Source organism: Adiantum capillus-veneris, chromosome 15 (assembly GCF_014529385.1).
Source record: "Adiantum capillus-veneris isolate H3 chromosome 15, ASM1452938v2, whole genome shotgun sequence".
Classification (NCBI taxonomy): Eukaryota; Viridiplantae; Streptophyta; class Polypodiopsida; order Polypodiales; family Pteridaceae; genus Adiantum; species Adiantum capillus-veneris.
The window spans coordinates 6,932,725-6,956,613 of record NC_140945.1 but is presented as its reverse complement, the minus strand read 5'-3'; the positions used below and the strand labels follow the sequence as shown (position 1 = coordinate 6,956,613).

Sequence of the window (23,889 nt, the reverse complement as noted above, 5' to 3'; positions counted from 1 at the left end):
ACCTTGTTAGGTTATGCGGGAGGAGTGTTCATCGGCGACTTTATGTTTCTATGTCTTATAACATGCATATGTGAGCATTTGTCTTGCATTGGGATGTGCCAACCATTGAATATTCCTAATTGGATGAGATTGCCTGGGTATGTAATTTTAGTGCATCAAGACACCCGTGGAAGATCAGTGCGGTTTGGGTGTGGTGGCTAATTTTACTACACCGGAATATCAAGAGTTCCGTTCTGGACGAAAGGAGAAGCCAACTTCTTAACAAAAGAGCCGAAAGGAGAAGCTAACTCCTTAATCAAAAAGAAAAAAAAGAGAGCAAATTGATTGTCCCTCGAAATGATCCTCGGAAATTTTTGAGCTAATTTGAGTTGTTTTGCAGATATGTTGTAATCGTGGACGATTACTTTCTTTCAAGAAGGGGGGATGTCACAAATTGCTGACGTGCCACTGAAAGAACGGAGCTGACTTACAGATCCGGGCCGATGGGCCTAAACCCTAGAAGCAGCAAAAGAAGTCGAAGTTCTCACCAACTTATAGATCCTCACCGAGTGGGGCTATTTTTAAAGAAGTTCCCGTCAACTTATGGGACCCCCTTCGATGGGGCCCAAGTGACCTAAAGAGAAAAAGTAAAACAAGCCAACGCGCACACACTCAATTGCGTGGGGAACTGATGACGTGGCAAAGCTGTACGGAATCTCGGACTTCACGTTGGCATGTTGATGTGGCAGCTGTATGGATTTCCGCAATTTTCGTTGACAGCGTTGACGTGGCAGTTGTATGGATTTTCGTGTTTTACGTTGATGATGTGGCAACTATACAGATTTTCGCAAAATGCACTGGCAGCTTTTGGCACTTTTGGACCAGATGCTTTTGAGTTTATTGCTTTTCATGTAACTTCTTTTGAGGCCAAGGGCCTTTGAATATGTGTAGAGGGCTCAGCCTCTGGCACGCTTCAGTAGAAGGTGCAGAGCGCGAGTATCGACATTGTACTGAGTTCAAGTAATATAAAGAAATACCGAAAGGGGCACCAAGGTTTGGGGCCAATATGCTTTGGGGTGGAATTCCGCCACTCCGTGTCGTGTGTTCTCTCTCTTTCAATTCGGTTGTTATTGAACTGCTAAAAGTCTGTTCAGTTTGTTCTTTTCTATTGGCACGTGTGTCCGTCTTGTGACACCCCCTTCTCACAGGCTTCATCTACATCGAACACATCAAAGGGAATTCAAGAGCACACCTAAGCATCAAAAAGCCTTTATCAAGCAAGCATTCAAAGGAAGTTCAAACAAGTTCATGTGTGTGTACGTGTGGTGTGTGTTGTGTTGGGGAGCATATGTTAGTACCTAGTTCTACACCCACTATTAGGCACTGACGACGTTAGTGGGGATGTCGTGGTATTTAGTCAATACTATGCATGATGGAGCTGATGGTTATATTGTCTTGTGGGTGACTACCATGGGTCTATACCTTGCACTTTCCTTCGAGGGTGAATATGGGCTTATCCTGGATTCATTCAGGTATATTTTTTAGTCGTATAGTGGACATGCAGACTTCACATTGTGAAGTTTTCGTCCGAGTTACGACCAGTTGATTTTGTGCTGATTCTTCCTATCTTTTGTGGTGCGTATGCCCTATCAACTACCTCATTTTTGTGCTAATTTTTTCGATTTAATGCTTCTTTTAGTGCTAGGCTTCATTATGGGTAAGTCTGCCCTTGATCTCCGGAGTCATGACAGAAACTAAGTAAGCTGAACTTTGTGTTGATGTATGCTCATGTGTGTGTACGTGTGGTGTGTGGTGTTGGGGAGCATATGTTAGTACCTAGTTCTAACCCACTATTGGGCACTGACGACGTTAGTGGGGATGTCGTGGTATTTAGTCAATACTATGCATGATGGAGCTGATGGTTATATTGTCTTGTGGGTGACTACCATGGGTCTATACCTTGCACTTTCCTTCAAGGGCGAATCTGGGCTTATCCTGGATTCATCTAGGTATATTTTTTAGTCGTATAACGGACATGTAGACTTCACATCGTGAAGTTTTCGTCCGAGTTACAACCAGTTGATTTTGTGCTGATTCTTTCTATCTTTTGATGGTGCGTATGCCCTATCAACTACCTCATTTTTGTGCTAATTTTTTCGATTTAATGCTTCTTGTAGTGCTAGGCTTCATTATGGCTGGGTCTGCCCTTGATCTCCGTAGTCATGACAAAAACTCAGTACGCTGAACTTTGTGTTGATGTATGCTCATGTGTGTGTACGTGTGGTGTGTGTTGTGTTGGGGAGCATATGTTAGTACCTAGTTCTACACCCACTATTGGGCACTGACGACATTAGTGGGGATGTCGTGGTATTTAGTTAATACTATGCATGATGGAGTTGATGGTTATATTGTCTTGTGGGTGACTACCATGGGTCTATACCTTGCACTTTCTTTCAAGGGTGAGTCTGGGCTTATCCTGGATTCATCTAGGTATATTTTTTAGTTGTATAGCGGACATGCAGACTTCACATTGTGAAGTTTTCGTCCGAGTTACGACCAATTGATTTTGTGTTGATTCTTTCTATCTTTTGTGGTGCGTATGCCCTAGCAACTACCTCATTTGTGTACTAATTTTTTTGATTTAATGCTTGTTTTAGTGCTAGGATTCATTATGGCTGAGTTTGCCCTTGATCTCCAGAGTCACGACAAAAACTCAGTACGCCAAACTCTGTGTTGATGTATGCTCATGTGTGTGTATGTGTGGTGTGTGTTCTGTTGGGGAGCATATGTTAGTACCTAGTTCTATTAGTACCTAGTTCTACACCCACTATTGGGCACTGACGATGTTAGTGGGGATGTCGTGGTATTTTGTCAATACTATGCATGATGGAGCTGATGGTTATATTGTCTTGTGGGCGACTACCATGGGTCTATACCTTGCACTTTCCTTCAAGGGTGAGTCTGGGCTTATCCTGGATTCATCTAGGTATATATAAAAAGCTCAAAACTTTTGTTGTGAAGAGGGGTTTCACCCAAAAAGGTGAAGAGGTACTTCACACTAGCAAAGGGATAGTCTTTTGGAAAAATTTCAAAGTCAAAAGTATTTGCATCCAAGCACAACTTTATGTTATGTATGCCATGTCTATTAAGGCATTTATGATGAGCTGAAGCTCGAGGGGAGGAGCAAAGGATTAACACGAAGTTTCCATGTGATATGCACTTAGTTTACATGATTTCGCACAAATTTTATTTTTGCGTCTTGTACAAGTTCTTGCATCCATATTTGTATGCACTCAAAGAAAAATAAAAAGAGCTTTTATTTTGTACAGAGTTTTAGACACTGGCCTTAAAGAGTCTCCAAGTGCAAAGACCGCTCCAAGGCACCATGGGGAAATTCAAAAATTCACTTCGAGAGGAGGAGGGAAAATTAGTAGTAGGAGAAATCCGAGGCCCAAAGTCTATTTGGCAAAAGAAGACAAAGATGAAGATGAGAGAGCGACAATAGCCTTCTAGTCTACGACGACATTCTGTAGCTTTTATTTTACCTTTCCTCTTCAATTGTATTTATTGCTTGGACTAGCTTGGTCTCAATTTTATACATGTGTTTTGAGGGGAGGTGTTGAGTGTCTCTTGGATTAGAGATGGTTTGTCTCCTGGATTGGGGATGGTCTCTTGGATTGGAGATGTTTTTTGGCTCTTGGATTGAAGTGTGCCAGAGATGTCAGTTTCTTCATAGTCCAAACCTCCAAGGGGAGGATTGTAAGGTGTGAGCTTTGTGTCACGGGGACGTGGCAACTGTTAACTATGTCACGAGGACGTGGCAACTGCTAACTTTAGTTGCTGGTTTCTTTCCAAGGGGTTTTGTTTTTATTTTTGAGATCCTCTTCTTGAAGTAGCAAACGGTCGGACATTGCATGGCCAATGTGAACGGTAGTTTCACCCGCAGATGGGTAGTGATCGGCACTGGAATTTGTATGGTAAGAGGATATCTAGGCTTAGAGCAAGATCATATAGGTCCCCCCGTCGCACTTAGCAAGTTGGTGGATACTAGGAAGTGAACTCAATAAAGGCCTAAAGTCAAGGTGTGACTACCAACTGAAAGTATCCGATAGTTGGGCCACATTGCATTTTTGGATGCGGTCCCAATGAGGATAGATGGTCAGAAGACCAGTGGGAGCCCAACGGAAGCATCTCCTAAAATTTAGGGAACTGCTATTTTGGGCCGTGAAATGCGTTCGTGTCATTACCTCCGGTATGACTAGGGGAACATTTTACAACTCTGCCGCGACGTCAACTTGGCAACCGGTCAGGATATTTTTAAGCGGCGAACTCGAGGCAAATGCTTGTAAATGCGCCAAGTGTCGATTTTTCATGACTTTCCTCTTGCAGAAAAATCAGCGCTGAATTTTTAGCTGGGGCAGGCCTTCATTTGCAATCTGTCACAGGTTAAGAGCTATGGAGTGCTTCTTTTCCCTCTTATGTACAATGCGGTGCCAGGAGTGATGCCCTGCACGCTACGCACTGCTCTCTCTCTCTCTCTCTCTCTCTCTCTCTCTCTCTCCTACGAGCAGTATGTTATGCCCCACTAGTGGGCTTTTCATTTGACCAATGTACAGTTATGTGGGTTCATGCGCGATTGTCGAGGCAAGAGCCTCTTGCACAGGTACTGGATTAGCTAGCAGCTAATATGTCACGAGGACGTGGCAGTTATTAACCATGTCACAGAGATGTGGCAACTGCTAACCTTGGTTGTTGGTTTCTTTCCAATGGGGTTTATTTTATTTGTTTAAGACCCTCTTCTTGAAGTAGCAAACGGTCGGACATTGTATGGCCAATGTGAACGGTAGATTCACCCGCAGACGGGAAGTGGTCGGCACTGGAATTCGTATGGTAAGAGGATGTCTAGGCTCAGAGCAAGATCATATAGGTCCCCCCGTCGCACTTAGCAAGTTGGTGGATACTAGGAAGTGAACTCAATTAAGGCGTAAAGTCAAGGTGGGACTACCAACAAAAAGTATCCGACAGTTGGGCCACATTGCATTTTTGGATGCGGTCCCAATGAGGATAGATGGTCAGAAGACCAATGGGAGCCCAACGGAAGCATCTCCTAAAATTTAGGGAATTGCTATTTTGGGCCACGAAATGTGTTCGCGTCATTACCTTCGGTATGACTAGGGGAACACTTTACAACTCTGCCGCGAAGTCAACTGACGCACCAGTTGAGATATTTTTAGCAGGGAAAGCCCAAACTCGGAAACTGGGCGACGTGTCAGCTTGTGAGCGATTCTGCCACTCTGGGAGGCAAAAACGAGCTGCATATCATAAAAGGGGGCGCCATTTTCAGCCACAGGCGGATTGCAACAGGTACAGAAGCTATGGAATGCTTACCTTGCCCTCTATGCACAGTATGGTGACGGGAGTGATGCCCCGCACGCTACATACTGCTCTCTTTCTCCCCTACGTGCAGTTATGTGATGCCCCACAAGAGGGCTACTCATTTGACTGATGTACAGTTGTGTGGGTTCATGCTTTTGTGCTGAGGCAAGAGCCTTCTTGAGCAGGAACAGGGGTAGCTAACTGCTGCTCCAAAGCAGGCACTAGTGAGGGTCATAACCTCACCGTACAGGTGCAAAATCAGCGCTGTGTATGCGCTGTAATTTGACTGTTTTTCAGCCATACGGACGCCAGGATCATTGGGAATCGTGCCCCACTGGCAAAGGACAGTTAGGGGACTGTTTGGGGCTGAAAACAGGGCAAAAACCAGTAAATACAGTGTGCTGAATTTACTGTTTTTGGACAGGAATCAGAGGGTATACGACAGTGCAAGCGAGTTCCAGCAGGGGAATTGGTTTCGCGCAAGTTTTGGGGCTGTTATGCTGCCGAAATTTGGCCAAATCAAATGGTATCTAGGTGGATACACGTGAAGGATTCCCAGGACCTTACCTTGTAATTTACCCTCCTAAAGAATAAAGAAATACCGAAAGGGGCGCCAATTTTGGGGCCTACAGGTTGTCGGCGTCTGCTCGGAGCATTCTAGCTTCCGAGCCGTGTGTGTGATGAAGTGTTAATTCTCGTTACAGGTCTCCTTTGCAAAGTGCTCTGTGTGTGTGTTTAAGTAAAGAATTTCGGGTGAAAGCCAACGCCTACCGCCCTACGGGCCGGTTTCATAATCCCCTGCAGGTACAGGCGAATTCGGAGAGGTTTCACGCCAGAAATCTCGTCCGATTCAAAGGGCAAGTAGCCCTACAGGTGCGGGAGCTCGAGGTCTTGCTATAGATGCGACCGGCACGCGAAACGGAGCCCAAAACAGTGAACTACAGCCTGCTGTGTATTTTGCAGGTTTAGGGTTTCGGCCCTAAACGGACCCTAATCCCCCAGGAGGTTCGGGGACGCGAGGGGACCGCTGTACAGGTGAACTGGTGCATTTTCGGGGCAGAAAATAGAGAATCCATCGTGTTGCAGATTCTCGCCAGGTTTTGCGAAGTGTCCGTATGCGTCGGGAAAGTGACCTATTGCGTGGGGATATTGACTGTGAAGTGTCCTAGTACAGTTATGTTGCCGAGTCAGAACAGGTGTTTCTTAGCCTAGATTGTGTGGGGCAGCTTGTAGGAGATCACAGGTTTTATTCCCTCTGTTAAAGAATAAAGAAATACCGAAAGGGGCGCCAATTTTGGGGCCTACAGGTTGTCGGTGTCTGCTCAGAGCATTCTAGCTTCCGAGCCGTGTGTGTACTTAGGTGTTAATCCTTGTTACAGGTTACCTTTGCAAAGTGCTTTGTGTATGTGTCTAAAGTAAAGAATTTCGGGTGAAAGCCAACGTCTACCGCCCTACGGGCCGGTTTCAGCTTTGTCCTAGAGTCACTAGAGTATGAGTCATTGAGAGAAGAGGTGGAATTATCCCACATGTAATGATGCAAAACTGTAGAGCTACTTAAAGCTCCTTTCATGAATAAACAAATGCATTCCAAGTTTGCATTACATCTCTCTTGTTTATGGTGAGCTTGTGATGGGTTAGCAACTACCCATCTGGCAGTGGAAAGATTTAAAACACTGTTGAAGCTAAAAAGGGCCGACTATAGAACACTTTATGAAACTCACAATCTGATGAAGAAGGCAATACTTGAAAAGTATATCTATCACTCCCTAGTAGACATTGTGGATGCAGATGGCGATCTCACTCTGAATCTGGCTAATCTGCAAAAGGTTATTGAGTCGATCCAGTCTTATCTACAAAACAAAACAAAAGAATACATCACTGCATTGGTCAATGAAGCCATGACGGAGTTCCTCAACAGCCAGAAGGCGCAAGATGAAGACTACGACAAGGATGAGGAGGAACCTGGTGATGAAGGGATGGATCTCACCAACCACGGTGACGATGATAAGGATGATGATGATGACGATAATCCGCCGTCTCCTCCACCACCAGGATCTGCCACAGGAGGATCAGAGGCCACTAAGCACCAGGACTGTAAGGCCAATACATGGAATTCACAAATGTATTCCATCCTAACTGGATGGCTGCTGCACACCCCTCTGTAATGGTATTAGGGTCTGTTTGATGAGTTTCATATAGTGCCATAGGGAAAGAGTAAGGCAATAGGGCTTTGTCTGCGTTTTTCATTATATGGTTGTTTTTGGAGGCACTTTAAACTGTCTAGTAGTTTGATTAATTTCGTTAATATTTGATCTGCTTCTTGAGTTTGTTCAGTGTTGCCAGATGTCTGATCCTCTCCTTCAGTTTGTTGTGCACTGGTTTGGGCTGGAGTCACACTTCTTGTCACCAGCGTGTGACTACTATCTATCCTTTTTGTTGATTTCTTTCTTATTATCTATTTACTTTCACTTTTTGGAAACACCCCTCGGGAAATCTAACTGCCCTGCATTGCATAGCTAGTGTGGAACTGTCCAGAGGGAGTCCAGGCCTGAGGACAAGAGAGCACTAAGGTTGGACAAGGACTATGGTTAGCCAAGTGGGGTCATTGACTAGCCAAAGTGGAATCCTTTGCTACAGAGGCTACATTTTAGTTCTGGATGTGGCCGCAGTGTACAAAGAGGGTAGGATGACCTAGAAAGATATAATGGCAGCATCTCCTAAATTTTAGGGAACTGCTATTTTGGGACCTGAAAATGTGTTGATGTCATTACCTCCGGAATGACAAAGGGAACATTTTCTTACTCTGCCGTGAAGTCAACTGGGCAGCCGGTTGGGAGATTTTTAGGCGGCAACCCCGAAACGGGAAAATGTTTATAAATGTGCCAAGTGGCACCTTCTGGTGCACTTGCCTCATGCAACAAGAAGTGGCGCTGAATTTAGGAGGGGTAGAGCCTCATTTTCAGTTTTTGTCACAAGTTAAGAGCTATGGAGTGCTTGCTTTCCCTCTTATGCACAGTGCGGTGCCAGGAGTGATGCCCTGCACGCTACGCACTGCCCTCTCTCTCCCCTTTGGCAGTATGTTATGCCCCTCTAGTGGGCTCTTCATTTGACCAATGTACAATTGTGTGGGTTCATGCGCGATTGCCGAGGCAAGAGCCTCTTGCACAGGTACTGGATTAGCTAGCGGCTAATCCCCCTCGCAGGTACAGGTGAATTCGGAGAGGTTTCACGCCAGAAATCTCGTCCGATTCAAAGGGCAAGTAGCCCTACAGGTGCGGGAGCTCGAGGACTTGCTACGGATGCGACCGGCACGCGAAACGGAGCCCGAAACAGTGAACTACAGCCTGCTGTGTATTTTTGCAGGTTTAGGGTTTTGGCCCTAAATGGACCCTAATACCCCCAAGAGGTTCGGGGACGCAAGGGGACCAATGTACAGGTGATTTGGCGCATTTTCAGGGCTGAAAACAGAGAATTCAGCGTGCTGCAGATTCTCGCCAGGTTTTGCAAAGTGCCCGTATGCGTCGGGAAAGTCATTTAATGCGTGGGAATACTGACCGTGAAGGGTTCTAGTACAGTTATGTTGCCGAAATCGGGCTGGAACAGTGGAAATTCAGCCGAGTTTGTGCGGGGCAGCTTGTAGGGAACCACAACGTTTATTCCCTCTTTTGAACAATAAAGAAATACCGAAAGGGGCACCTAAGTTAGGGGCCAATCTGGTGTCTGTCTACTCATACAGGTGCAATCTAGCAGCCTGTATCCCTCTCCCCTTTGTTGTGTCTTGAAAGTACAAGTAAAATAGACAACTAATAATGGGTGAAAGCTAAATCAAGGTTTGAAGTAAAGTCTACCGCCCTTTTTGGATTGAACAGGCCGGTTACATGGTTCCATCGACGGGATTAAATCACTTTTTCCCATAGTAGTGAGCCTTGGTCAGTTTTGGGCTTGAAGACACAGGGGATCATAGACCAGACACAGGGAATTGCAATTATGGCTGACAGACCAGATGATGTGACTGAAGAGGTTTCCTCTTCACAGGGTCAACAGACACATGAAGTGGGTGAGTCCTCAAGACCACCACAGACAGATGACGATATATTCAGGACCCAGTTGGCTATTGCTGTGGCTATGTTCACACAAGTAATGCAGAACCTGAGGTTTCTAGCCTTTCTGCAACCTCCTGTTCCGTCTCAGCAAGTTGGGTCACTGGATCATATTCAAAAGCCTGTTAAGGCTCGAGCACATGTGATTCACACCGCACAGTCAATGGAAACACGTGTACACTTGACGGAGAACATGTAGTCTCCACAACCTATGCCTAAGGTGCAAGAACAGGTGGCTGAGATGCCAGTATTTCAAGCTGCACCAGTTCAGCCCGCCACCTTTCAACAGCCTATAGCTGGTTCTAATGGGTAGGGAAGCAACCTACAGGCTATGCAACAGGTCTTCCCACCACCTTCAGTACACCCTGGCTATTTTGGAGGTGGATCGGTATTCCAGAGCATGGCTGGTCATGCACCTGGAAATCAGTTTTATATGCCAGGAACAGTGTTTGGGGGTGCTCAAACGATGATGCCTAACCCCATGTACAGTGTCATGGGTATGCAACCAGGGTTTCAGAGCACTCAGGGCCAATTTGGGATGCCACAGGCAAATTTTGGTATGGCTGGAATTACAAATCAGCAGCCAAATATGGCATTTTCAGGTCAAGTTAATAGCGGCCAAGGAACACAGATGAACCCTAATAGTGTTCCCATGTTTCAGTCACTTCCATATGACAATTTAACGCCGCTGGAGAGGCCAACTCCATACAAAGAAGGGGGCAAAGGTGTGACATTCACGACCTTTACAGGGTTTGATGACAGGAAGAAGGCTCTTTCATTCCTCCAGTAGTTTGACAAGGCCTATGCAGGGGGAAACTTTACAGAGGCTTCAAAGGTCCGCAAGGCAGCCACTTTCTTGACAGGGAATGCGGGACAATGGTGGACAACTTTATTGCTTCAAGGGCAAGCTCCGTCCACATGGATTTACTTTAAGCAGATTTTTGCAGCAACATGGTTATCTGATGATTTCGAAGCAGATGTCATGACAAAATGGCACCAGCTTAATGCTGCTACTTGCAAGAATCTGGATGATTACAATCGGAAGTTTTGGAAAGCTCTACTTCCAGTAACTTCCTATAGGTTTGTGTCATTGACAGAACAGATTGAAAAATACTGTTGTGGCCTACCCAAAGGATTGAGAAAATACTGCTCGAAGACAAAAGTCACTACTTTGACGCAGCTCATCGAGGTAGCAAACACTGGGAATGGTATGCTCAAGGGAGAAGATTGTGAATTTAACACTGGCGTCAAGGCAGGATCAGGCAAGAAAAATTCAGCCAAGAAGCACGTTCCCAATGAGGCTCCTAAAGGGACTCGGGAGTCGGCCAACGCAGGGAAAGATAAAGCTACGGTTGAATCAGAAAAAGGACCAGCAAAGAAATGGAAAAGACGTTTTCCTCGCAAGTCAGAAGAGCAAAAGAAGGTCATTGGAAAGTTAGTGACTCAAAGCAATGGCAGAGTGCGAAGCTACCACTATGTCATTGGGACAGGGTTCACACGCAGGCAATACATGAGTCGACGAGGTGTTGAATACACCAGGGTTGACAATGAGCATGTATGTGTCGTATATGTGTCGACAGGTGTTGAATACGTCAGTGTTGACAGTAAGCATGTACGACATAGATGCAAACGAGGACGTTTGAGATTTCAAGAGGGGGGTATGTCACCAGCGTGTGACTACTATCTATCCTTTTTGTTGATTTCTTTCTTATTATCTATTTACTTTCACTTTTTGGAAACACCCCTCGGGAAATCTAACTGCCCTGCATTGCATAGCTAGTGTGGAACTGTCCAGAGGGAGTCCAGGCCTGAGGACAAGAGAGCACTAAGGTTGGACAAGGACTATGGTTAGCCAAGTGGGGTCATTGACTAGCCAAAGTGGAATCCTTTGCTACAGAGGCTACATTTCAGTTCTGGATGTGGCCGCAGTGTACAAAGAGGGTCGGATGACCTAGAAAGATACAATGGCAGCATCTCCTAAATTTTAGGGAACTGCTATTTTGGGACCTGAAAATGTGTTGACGTCATTACCTCCGGAATGACAAAGGGAACATTTTCTTACTCTGCCGTGAAGTCAACTGGGCAGCCGGTTGGGAGATTTTTAGGCGGCAACCCCGAAACGGGAAAATGTTTATAAATGTGCCAAGTGGCACCTTCTGGTGCACTTGCCTCATGCAACAAGAAGTGGCTCTGAATTTAGGAGGGGGAGAGCCTCATTTTCAGTTTTTGTCACAAGTTAAGAGCTATGGAGTGCTTGCTTTCCCTCTTATGCACAGTGCGGTGCCAGGAGTGATGCCCTGCACGCTACGCACTGCCCTCTCTCTCCCCTTTGGCAGTATGTTATGCCCCTCTAGTGGGCTCTTCATTTGACCAATGTACAGTTGTGTGGGTTCATGCGCGATTGCCGAGGCAAGAGCCTCTTGCACAGGTACTGGATTAGCTAGCGGCTAATCCCCCCCGCAGGTACAGGTGAATTCGGAGAGGTTTCACGCCAGAAATCTCGTCCGATTCAAAGGGCAAGTAGCCCTACAGGTGCGGGAGCTCGAGGACTTGCTACGGATGCGACCGGCACGCGAAACGGAGCCCGAAACAGTGAACTACAGCCTGCTGTGTATTTTTGCAGGTTTAGGGTTTTGGCCCTAAATGGACCCTAATACCCCCAAGAGGTTCGGGGACGCAAGGGGACCGATGTACAGGTGATCTGGCGCATTTTCAGGGCTGAAAACAGAGAATTCAGCGTGCTGCAGATTCTCGCCAGGTTTTGCAAAGTGCTCGTATGCGTCGGGAAAGTCATTTAATGCGTGGGAATACTGACCGTGAAGGGTTCTAGTACAGTTATGTTGCCGAAATCGGGCTGGAACAGTGGAAATTCAGCCGAGTTTGTGCGGGGCAGCTTGTAGGGAACCACAATGTTTATTCCCTCTTTTGAACAATAAAGAAATACCGAAAGGGGCGCCTAAGTTAGGGGCCAATCTGGTGTCTGTCTACTCATACAGGTGCAGTCTAGCAGCCTGTATCCCTCTCCCCTTTGTTGTGTCTTGAAAGTACAGGTAAAATAGACGACTAATAATGGGTGAAAGCTAAATCAAGGTTTGAAGTAAAGTCTACCGCCCTTTTTGGATTGAACAGGCCGGTTACACTTCTTGGCTTGGCTTCACCCAAAGCACTATTGTCCTTGGCTTCCACAGGTATGCTGGTCGTTTCAGTTAGTTGGTTTAGGCTCATTGGTTTCACGAGGCTTTTGTACCCGTGCTTGAAACTTTCCCAGCAACGCTGTGGTCTTCTTCTTTTTGGCAGATGGACTTGCCTTAGTCTGCGGTGCTGATCTCTTTCCACCCACTGATGCCATTTCCTTGCCTTTTCCCCCAGTAATTCGTTCAGTGTCAGTGTCTTCTGAGGTTGATGAGAGACTTATTCTCTTCTTTTTTGTGCTGTCCTCAGCTACCTTTATCCAAACCTTCTGAACATTGGGATGCAGTGGGGTGCAGCTGGCCCAATAAACAAACTACCACACATACCAGGCCTTAAATCAGCTCTGAGATTTAACCTTGGCTTTCTGTTGGATGACACTGGTGTACAAAAATTGACTGATATTGATATTGACTTTGGGGTTGAGGATTTTTACCAGCAACATTGCGAACAACTTTTTAGAAATATAAGTTGGGTTGTTCTTTAAATTGATTGATTCAACGATGAATCTATATACTGGTGTGCACTCTAGTGCTGCCACTGGAATGCCCTGTCCACCTGGCTTTTGCTTCTTTGTGGCTGCTCGTCCTCCTTCAAAGATTGACTTACCTGATCAGCAGTAGCTGGTGTAGCCTTGTTGGCGCATGGCAACTTGAAAACATGGGCTAACTCCCTTGTGTTGACTTCTAGTAGTGTTCCATTTACTTTAGCTATTCCCTAGTCAAGGTTGAAGGTGTCAATTACCTGCTTGATGATCTCCGGATCACAAGGGATCTTTGTGGCTTCTACCACTACTTCCAAGGTCCATAGCTTGATGAGCTTTTGTTCTATCTCTTGGAAGACGTACTTCCCAATTTTGTGGTGTGCTACTAATGCGAAATGGGTTTTGTTTTGTGTTGTCATCTCGTCCATAATGTCTTTCATTTTCTCTGATGGCCATAGTGGAATCGTGTGAATGGTCCTGTGTGGAAAGAGAGTCTCACTTGTTAATGTAGGAGAATTGAAGTAGGAACACCGAGGGGTTTTTGGTAGAGTAGTAGCCACTAAGGATGGAGCAGGTGTGAGCGGAGACGAGGTTTGCTGTTGCGAAGGTGATGTTGTAGAAGACGGTAGAGGAAAGTGAAACTGGCCCGTAGGGCGGTAGACCTAGGCTTTCACCCGAAACTTTACTTTAGACTTTAGGGGATAGAGAAACTTTGCAAATAAAAACCTGTGATGGGAATTGACACTTCAAACACACACGGCTTGGAAGCTAGAGCGCTACCAAGCAGACGCCGACACCTGTTGGCCCCAAAGACTGGCGCCCCTTTTGGTATATCTTGTAACAAACTGCTGACGTGTCGAAACCCTAATTTTGTTGAAACCCTAACCCTAAAATCAAAAACCCTAATTCTGCCCAAAACCCTAATGTTGCTGAAACCCTAATCCTAAAATCAGAAACCCTAATTCTGCCCAACCCTAATTCTGCTGAAACCCTAACCCTAAAATCAGAAACCCTAATTTTGCCCGAAACATTGATTCTGTTGAAACCCTAACCCTAAAATCAGAATCCCTAATTCTGCTCAAAACCCTAACCCTGATTTGCCTAGAATTTTATTTGAGGTATCTTCGCTAATAGAGTGTGAGGGTTCGAGGGCGAAGAAACCCTAATTTTACTGAAACCCTAACCCTAATTTGTTGACGTGGTGGGCTGACACGTGGCCTGCTGTACAGACACCAACGCGATTTACGAAAAGCTGGCAGCTTTTGGCATTGCTTTTTGGACTAGGAGCTTTTGAGTTTTGAAGTCTTTTCACTGTAATTGCTTTTTAGGCAAAGGGCCTTTAAATATGAGGTTAGGGCTCATTCTGTGGCATTCTTTGGAGTACCGGCTTGTATTGTGTTGATGCAATATAAAGAAATACCGAAAGGGGCATCAAGGTTTGGGGCCAATACTCTCTGGGGTGGAATTCCGCCACTCCGTGTCGCGTGTCGTCTCTCTATTTCAGTTCAGTTGTTATTTGAAGTGCTTAAAGTTGTTTAGTCTGTTCTTTTCTATTGGCACGTGGTACCCGTCTTGTGACAGTGGTATCAAAGCATCAGGCGTGTGCTTTTCTGAAAGCATACCGGTCCTACAAAAGAGCAGACAGATTTTATTTGAGTTATCTTCGCCCTCCAACCCGGATCTATTAGCCACTCCCACCCTTACTTCATCGCGCATCGGGCGCGCTCCCGTCTTCACCGCTCATGTCTTATAGGGCATAAGCCAATTAAGCTCACTTGCAAGAGAAGGATCCAAATTTGTTTCAAGTCACTGTTTTTCTCAGAAGCAGTGCCATGCAGATGTTGATGTCTACAACTACCAAGCAGCATACTCCAAGTACTTGGCAAGCTTTCAAGCAAAAAATTTGTCCGAAGTTATACGGTTTTTGATATCTTCCTTCAGAGTGAAACTTCTGGCAGAGTGGGGTATCATGAAATGCTTGCCATGGAAACCCTAGCAGATTATAACTTGAAATTTCTCGACATCTCTCAGTAGATGTCTCTTCACGAGCAGATGACCTTGGAGGTCCAGTGCGATTGCTATCTTGGGACTACCATCGCCATCAAAGAAACATTGTTTGTCCAAGAGCTGATGGACCATGTTGTGCTCGGCTACGACCTTATGAAATGAACCTAACCCTAATTTTTGGTGCAGGTTCCAGGATGGAAAGTCAGTCGACTTTTCGAGCTTGACTGATGTCGAGATTGCTTTTTAAGTTTGAAATCTGGATGAGAACTTGTTTGGTGACCCTGTTTGGAATTTGTTTGAAATGGATGGTATCTGTTTTGAACCTGTCTTGGTGCCGATTTGAATTGTTTGACTTTGGTTTTAATTGTAAGGTGCAGCGGAATGAATGTTGTATTTTCTCAAGATTAGTGATCTTTATTGCTCAAGGTTCCTTTTAGTTCTTAGGGAAGGAGAGAGCTAGGGAAGGAGAGAGCCCTAGAGCCTTCCGTCTATGGAGAGTGCTGTGATCACAAACAAAGTGAGTGGATATTGTGGGTGCAAGTAATGAGACTGAGAGAGAAGAGATACGACACCAGAGAGGTTGTAAAACCCTCCTCCGAAGGCTCCACTCTTGTCGGCGAGAGTGGTCTACTTTGATCGCACAAAAGTGTACAATGCGTATGCAATGGACTGATGTAATGGGACTATGCCGATGACGACGACTCGATGGCTGAATCTGTGATCTTCTAGATGCTGAATTTCTTGGACTGTTTCAAGGCTGAAAATGGACTGTTTACTGCTGCTGTGTTGAGGCTGAAAATAATTGGTCCTTGTCTGGGGTCATGCTGCAGATGAAAACGCTGATGTTGTTGACACCATAGGCTGCGTTTTTAGGCTACTGCTGTGTGCTGAAATTGCTGGATCAGCAGGTCTCTTCAAGGTTGGAAAACGCTGGTATGGGCAGCAAGAAAACGCTGATCTGCTGGGGATCCTAGCGTTAGTGAAGGGCTGCAAAAACGCTGAGTTTGCTGGGACAAAACGCTAAGGGCTGAGGTGGTTTGGTCGCGGGAAAACGCCAAGGACGGGGCTGATTTGTTGGGGAACTAATGCCAAAAGGGAGGACTTCAATGGCGAGGCTGATGCTGTGAAAAACGTTGAAGAAGCGAGATCTGCTGGCGATGGTGCTGCAAGGGGGGTACTGCTGAGAAGTTGCCTGTTGAGCGGGAAGCTCCTGTTGTCTCTTCTGCCAGAAAGTGCTAACTTGGGTTTGCTTATATATTAACTTAGCAAAATTGCCCTACCTACTTTTGTTGGAAAGTCACTTAAAAATAATAAGTGAAAATAACCAATAAATAGGAAAATAGGCTAAATGCACTGGAAAATTCCCCTAACTGATGCTAATGGATTATGATGGGAATTCCGATGATCATGTTGTGTGCAACTGGAGGATATGCATCTATGCTAAGTGACTGGGCATGTACGGTCTACGAATAGACTCACAAAAGTGCCAGATCACTGCTAAACTAGGCTTGACTGAACTGACTGAACCCTGTTGTGGTGTAGCTTGTTCACGGACACATAGGGTTGGGATGTGTCACGTGACATTAATACTGGTTTCAATGATTGGTGATTTTACTACGGGTGGAGTAGGGAGAAAAGATGTTTGAGAATGCTTGTTCATACTCATGGCCCAGACCCTTGTGGTTATTTGTAGGGGGAGTATTGAATGATTGAAAAGTGCTGTTTTTACTCATGGCCCGGACCCTTGTGGTTATTTATGGGGGGAGTATTGTTGTTGTTACTCATGGCCCGGACCTGGATGGTTATGCGGGAGGAGTATTAAGAAGTCTGAGCAGTGGTTACTCTCAGCACCTCTAAACGACGTAGGCTGCGGTCTGGGAGACGTTTGGTTGTAAAAGGGCTCTATATCTCTCGGCCCGGACCTTTTTAGGCTATGTGTGAGGAGTGATGAGGGAGTCGTTGAATATCTCTCGGCCCGGACCTTGTTAGGTTATACGAGAGGAGTGTTCATCGGCGGCTTTATGTTTCTATGTCTTGTAACATGCATATGTAGCATTTGTCTTGCATTGTGATGTGCCAACCATTGAATATTCCTAATTGGATGAGATTGCATGAGTATGTAATTTTAGTGCATCAAGACACCCGTGGAAGATCAGTACGGTCTGGGTGTGATGGCTAATCTTACTAGCCGGAATATCAAGAGTTCCGATCCGGACAAAAGGAGAAGCTAACTCCTTGATCAAAATAGCCAAAAGGAGAAGCTAACTCCTTGATCAAAACAACAGAAAGGAGAAGCTAACTCCTTATAAAAAGAGCAAACTGATTGTCCCTCGGAATGTTCCTCGGAAATTTTTGAGCTAACTTGAGTTGTTCTGCAGATATGCTGTAATCGTGGACGATTACTCTTTCAAGAAGGGGAGATGTAATAAACTGTTGACGTGTCAAAACCCTAATTTTGTTGAAACCCTACCCTAAAATCAAAAACCCTAATTCTGTCCGAAATCCTAATTTTGTTGAAACCCTAACCCTAAAATAAAAAGCCCTATTTTTTTTTTCCAAAACCCTAATTTTGTTGAAACCCTAACCCTAAAATCAGTATCCTAATTTTGCCCGAAATCGTAATTTTGCTAAAACCCTAACCCTAAAATCAAAAACCCTAATCCTAACCCTAACGTTGATTTGCTGACGTGGCTGGCTGACACGTGGCCTATTGTACGGACACCAACACGATTTACGAAAAGCTGATAGCTTTTGGCATTGCTTTTTGGACCAGGAGCTTTAAAGTTTTGAAGGCTTTTCATTGTAATTGCTTTTAAGGCCAAGGGCCTTTAAATATGAGGTTAGGGCTCATTCTCTAGCATGCTTCTTGACGAAGGTGTAGAGTCTGGAGTACTGGCTTGTACTGTGTTGATGCAATATAAAGAAATGCCGAAAGGGGCGCCAAGATTTAGGCCAATACTCTCTGGGGGTGGAATTCCGCCACTCCGTGTTGCGTGTCGTCTCTCTCTGTTTCAGTTCAGTTGTTATTTGAAGTCCTTAAAGTTGTTCAGTCTGTTCTTTTCTATTGGCACGTGGTGCCCGTCTTGTGACATATCTTTATTGTATTCAAAGAGGGAATAAAACCTGTGATTTCCTACAAGCTGCCCCACGTAATCCGGGCTTTAAATGACCTGTTCTGGCCCGATTTAGGCAGCATAATTGTACTAAGACGCGTCACTAGATGAATCGGAGATGAATCAGATCCCTCTGACTTACAAAAGGGGGGAAAGGACGAAATTCTCCTTAATAGCAAAAAGTTTTGAAACTATGTGCTAAACCCGAATGACTTGATGATATTGGTGCATGGGTAGTTCAGACTTAGTCCAGACTTCAGATTAGGCAAGACTGGAATGGAAAGCGAGACTGTAACTAAAATACAGACCAAACTGGAAATAAGACTGCATTGGAACTAGAGACTAGAACGGGAATGTATTGAGAGTAAACCAGTACAACAAAGTGAATCAAGTCTGCTCAGAGCTTAATTAGGATTACAAGATACAAGAGTGTACAGAGCTCGAAGATAGAAGCACTAGCTCCCAAGAAAGATACAAGAGATCAATAGTCAATAATCCCCCCTTAAATTGAGTAATGGACCCTATTTAAAGTCTTCAGACTGGACCTCTGACTTGTTGTACAAAGTTCCAGTTACCGCAGTAATTGCCTTTGGGAATTACCAGACTAGGCGCCCTTGACTGGCAGCCGTTCCCGCCATCTACAAAAGTAGATTCATTTATGAGTGATCTAATTGAAAAGCCTTGGTCTTGCGAATGTCTTCTCTTGGTAATAACTAGGAGAGCTTTAAATAATTAGTTCTTGATGCCATTTGTGGTTTGCCTGCCCAAGCACGATGAACACATGATGGGAATTATCCTATGAGCAAGGTGTATGTTTCCAATGACGGTCACTCAGAGCTTTAACATAGCCACCAGTCCACTCAGGCAGCCTGCCTGCATGCCTTCCGTTTTTTCAAAAAAGTTGGTCAATGAACACTGGAAAGATGGGCTGCTTAAGTGTGGACAAAGCCTTCCAGTCTAAAGGCAATCTCATCACTCTGTTCTGTTGTTTTCATATGAATTGTCTAAAAATGGGAATAGGAAAGAACATTAGTTGTAGGAACGGAACTTGGATCCCGTGTTTTGCACACACACTAACGGTTCTTTGTTTACCTCTCTCTGCTTAGTCAACCCATATATAATGTGTTTAGGTATGCTTGTTTAATTAGTATTGAACGAAAGTTGTGGTCACCTTTAAAATTTACCCTTTTGGTTAATTATGTGTTTCGTTTGGGTTTTACCTTGATTTTATCCTCAGTTAATGTTACAAATTCACACGAAAGCTTGGTATGGTCGCCAAACAGGTTTCTGTTAGCCCTCTTTATTGGGGTGGGGGAGGAGAAAAGTGGGGAAGGAGTTGATGGGTTTGGGAGAAGGGGCATGGGGAGGGGATATTTAAAAGTATATTGGGCCAATGAAGCCAGTTGAATTCTCTGCTTACTACTTCAGCTTTGCATTGTGGAGTTTGCAGAATCACAGAGACTCTTTCATCACTGCTGCTGATTTTGAGTATTTGAGCAAGCTTGGCATAAATGGTGTCCGAATCCCAGTTGGATATTGGATTGCGAGTGACCCAAACCCTCCTAAACCTTTTGTGCCTGGATCTCTGCAGGCCTTGGATAATGCCTTTGTTTGGGCAGAGTAAGAAAGGTTCCCATTTCATGTTTCATCAAAATTTACTTGACATGACGTTTTGTTAAGGCTAGATGACATTGTTGAGCAGGGATCATAAAATGAAGATTATAATAGATCTACATGCTGTTCCTGGATCTCAAAATGGGCAAGAGCACAGTGCAAGCATTGATGGCGTGTCTCAATGGGCTACTGGGAGTGATGATAACGGCCAAAGCTATATTGATCTGACCCTTCAAGTCATAGAGTTTCTAGCGTCAAGGTAGACAGACCCATAGTTGTGCATTTTATGCGACAAACCTACAATATCCTTGTGACGTGTTTTCCATTTGTTTTAATGTTCATAAGATAAGATGGTCCAGGCCTTAACCTATAATAATATTAGACGCTTCTTACTGAAAATAATGATTTGACAGTAGTAAAATAAAATGAATGCCACAGATTGCTATGATTGCATGGCGCCTGTTGGCCTGGAGCTTACTTAGAATGTTTGTTGCACGATGTCAAGTGCAGATATAGTGAGCGTCAGAGTCTCTTTGGGATTGAATTGCTAAATGAGCCAATGGTGAATGACGTGCCTATTGACACCCTCAAGAGCTATTACAAGAAAGGGTACGACGTCGTGCGGAAGTACAATGCCAACACATACGTGATAATGTGTCAGTTAGTGGGAGGTGATCCCGCTGACATCCTGGAAATGGGCATCCACACCGACTTCTCTAATGCCATTCTAGATTTACACTACTACAATGTCTTTGGAGATACCTTTGCCAACTTGACTGCACAACAAAACATTGACTACATCAACAACAACAGACATGAGGAGATCGAAAGGTTGAACAAGGACAAGGACAGCCACGGTTTTCTCACATTTGTGGGTATGACGACGTCGCTGCTGCTGACTGCACCAGTGTTGAATGCCTCTGCTCTGCTGATTTATGGCTGTCGCTTTGCTTTGCAGGTGAATGGACCAATGAATGGGCTCTACAGGGCGCCACTCAAAGAGACTATCAAAAGTTTGGTGAAGCGCAGCTTCAAATCTATGGGCAGACAACGGCAGGGTGGGCGTATTGGAACTATATCATCGACGAGCCAACATTTAATCACTGGGATTTCAAGCAGAGTTACGAAAGAAACTATTTACTAAGGCCCTCCACTGGATGGATTTCTTAAACAAGAAAGATTGGGCATTGGGGAAAAATTCTAAAATTAAATGCACCTTACTGCAAATACTCACGTTTATGCTTTCTAGCGATAAGGTCTCAGGGTCTGGTTTGGTTGGCTATGAAATGAAGTTCAGCAAAATCGACATATGAAACTAGTCATGCTCATAGTTCCAACATCTCCGTATAAGCATGTTTAGATGTTACCTATTTTTTTGAGATTGATAGAGGACTTCATTAATACACCTCTTTCATTGATTTGAACTTCTCGAGTTTGTAACGAAATTCAAAGTCATGTTTCTTGGGATCTATTGATAGCATCAATTTAGCAGCATAACACAAATTTGACGAGAGCACTAACTTAAAATGAAAAAATTATATAGTGCATGGACAACTCAAGTTCTATAGAGAAGTATGGTGGACAATGGTAGTCTCTTGAAAAATTAGTAGTGCGTGGTTGGTCTCATTTTATTGTTCTTACTTTTACATAAAAGCATGTATAGATCTTAGCTACTTTATGAGATTGATAGAGTTGTCATCAGAATGTAATTTTGATGTCTTTTTGGCTTTACCATGGCTTTTCTCTCTTCAATAATGGTTACTTTAGAGAGAAAAAGCATAAGAAAGTACATGTTGAAGGACAAGAAGGCATTCAAAGCTATAAAGTGATGAAAGATGAATACTATACAAGTGCATGGAAAATGTTTTTATGACTTCACAAGAATCTTCTGAAGCACAAGATGACAAAATATGGCTTACAATGGGTGGGAACGGGGGGCAAAGTGGGTAGAAGGGTATGTGATGGGACTTGCAACATACATTTGCCTCTTTAGAAATTCAATCTTATTGTTCATACTCCCCTTTTGAACTCTCCATCTCCTCTTAGAATTAGATTTCGGTGAAAAAGGAAGAAAAGTAGTCTTTATTGTTGGGGTATAAAGCCCAATGTGGTCGCTCAGGTAAGTGGGCGGGCCACCAGGTATGTACACATATTCTTTTCTTAAAACCTAATAAGAATTCACTCACATTATAGTAGAGCGAGTTCACCATATCGTTCTGCTCTTCTTCTCGCACTCTCTCGTGTCGCACTTTCGCTCGTACTCCTTCAACTGGTATCAGAGCTCAGATCGAGGCTCGGGGTAGCATTTGCAGGTAGCCAGAGTCACCTGCTCAGATTGGAGTGAGATTCGAGAGGCGAAGACACGGCCCCAAATCTTGTGGGCGAGCCCGAAGGGTTCGGTGTTCTCAGAATTTCATTCCGAGGTCATCTTGGCCATCGTTCGGCCTCGACAAAGCTCTGCGCAGGTCATTTTCGACTACGTGGTCTTGGCGGGTGCAGATCCAACTCTGTAAATTTGGGGTTTTTGCCTATGATTGCAAGTGCCAAGGATATCTGCACTTTCAGAGTACTGATTTGTGGTTGTCTACACAACGAGGGACGCCTCATAGTTCTTGGAGGTGTCACATACGACACGGGCGCACCTACACAGACTGTAGGCGGCATCCATTAGTTCATCAGGTAGCTTGTGTTTGCTAGCTTGTGTTTGCTGCTTGATATTCCAGATTTCATCCTGACATTGCAGGTACTTCCACATGGGATGTATTGTCAGAGATGATGTATGTCTGTTGAGGGTTTGTTGGCTGTCACGCAGCAAACAGCCGTTGCAACGGTTACAGCATACAGTGGGAAATTTGTGGATGTATGACTTTGTGGGAAGTCTATGTACTGTTAGATTTATTGCAGCCTTTGTTGAGGGTCAAGTGAGGTTTTATTGAGCTAGGGGATTCTCGAATGTTGAGATTCTTTCGGTGATACAGGTCTTGGAGCGATCCCTCGAGCACCCTTAGATAGGCAGCTAGGATGTATTGACTGTGAGTTAGACAGTTGGGATTGCATCTTTGCTTTACTGCTGTTGAGGCATTGTTGCAGTCTATGCTTACAGGACAGTGAGAGTCAGTATAGGTGCAGGACAAGTTTATTCGCAGTTTACAGTGTTAGAGAGACAGTGTTTTTTGAGTCGTTTTTGGTATGTTTTTTGAGTACACTAGAGCCATTTACAAAGGAGACTCTGCCGAAATTTCTGCAGAATCTGAAGCTTTCTTGGTTCATTTGATCGGTTGATATTGGTTCAGAGGTCAGTTTACAAGGGAAACTCTAGTGAATTTTTCCTAGGAAAGTAAACTACTGTGAAGCCTAGCTATGGTTGGATCACAGGACACTGCTCTTTACAATATCAAGAAGCTGGATGGAACCAATTTCCCATTGTGGAAGAAGCAGATTTGGCACGTGTTGGTACAAAAGAAGTAGATAAAACCTATAAAGCTCAAGGGGATAAAACCAGAAGATATTGACGAAGATGAATGGAGCGAAATGGATGAATTGACACTTTCTATCATTATGCTGACTTTGGCAGAAAGCGTTTACTTCAAGTGGACGAGATGTCGGCTAATGAAGCATGGACAAAGTTGAGTGATCTTTATGAGAAGCAGAGTGCAGCTTCACATATATACTGGCTTAAGAAGCTTGTTGACTTCAAGATGAAAGAAGGGACACCTATGTCCAATCATCTGAATGAATTCAACACCATCTACAGTCAGTTGTCAGCTCAAGGTGTCAAGTTTGATGAACTTGTTAGAGTTAGGTTCCTGTTGATCACATTGTCGAAAAGTTGGGACACTTTTCGTACAGCTTTGAGTAATTCTGCACCTCCAGATGGTTTGACCATAGCAGGTGTAGAAGGCAGTCTGCTTACTGAAGAAACCAACAAAAAGATAATGGACAAAGGCAAAGGAACAGCCTTAGTTGTCAGGGGAAGGACCAAAGAAAAGGACAAAGGTGGAAAGAGGAATCAGTCTCGTAGCAAGTC

At 44.5% G+C, this 23,889-nt stretch overlaps 1 protein-coding gene across 4 annotated transcripts in view; it reads left to right on the top strand.

Moving 5' to 3' along the window:
* The window catches only part of LOC147440218 (putative glucan 1,3-beta-glucosidase A), a 71,117-nt gene extending 49,786 nt beyond the window's left edge, over positions 1–21,331 (top strand). For all 4 annotated transcript variants that reach the window (XM_086530003.1, XM_086530000.1, XM_086530002.1 and 1 more), the window contains 4 exons: positions 19,699–19,868; positions 19,951–20,121; positions 20,373–20,737; positions 20,821–21,331. In XM_086530003.1, coding sequence (XP_086386129.1) covers positions 19,699–19,868; positions 19,951–20,121; positions 20,373–20,737; positions 20,821–21,032 — 918 coding nt within the window. In that variant the 3' untranslated portion in view covers positions 21,033–21,331. The remainder of the gene's footprint in view (positions 1–19,698; positions 19,869–19,950; positions 20,122–20,372; positions 20,738–20,820) is intronic.
* The last annotated feature ends 2,558 nt before the right edge of the window (positions 21,332–23,889 follow it).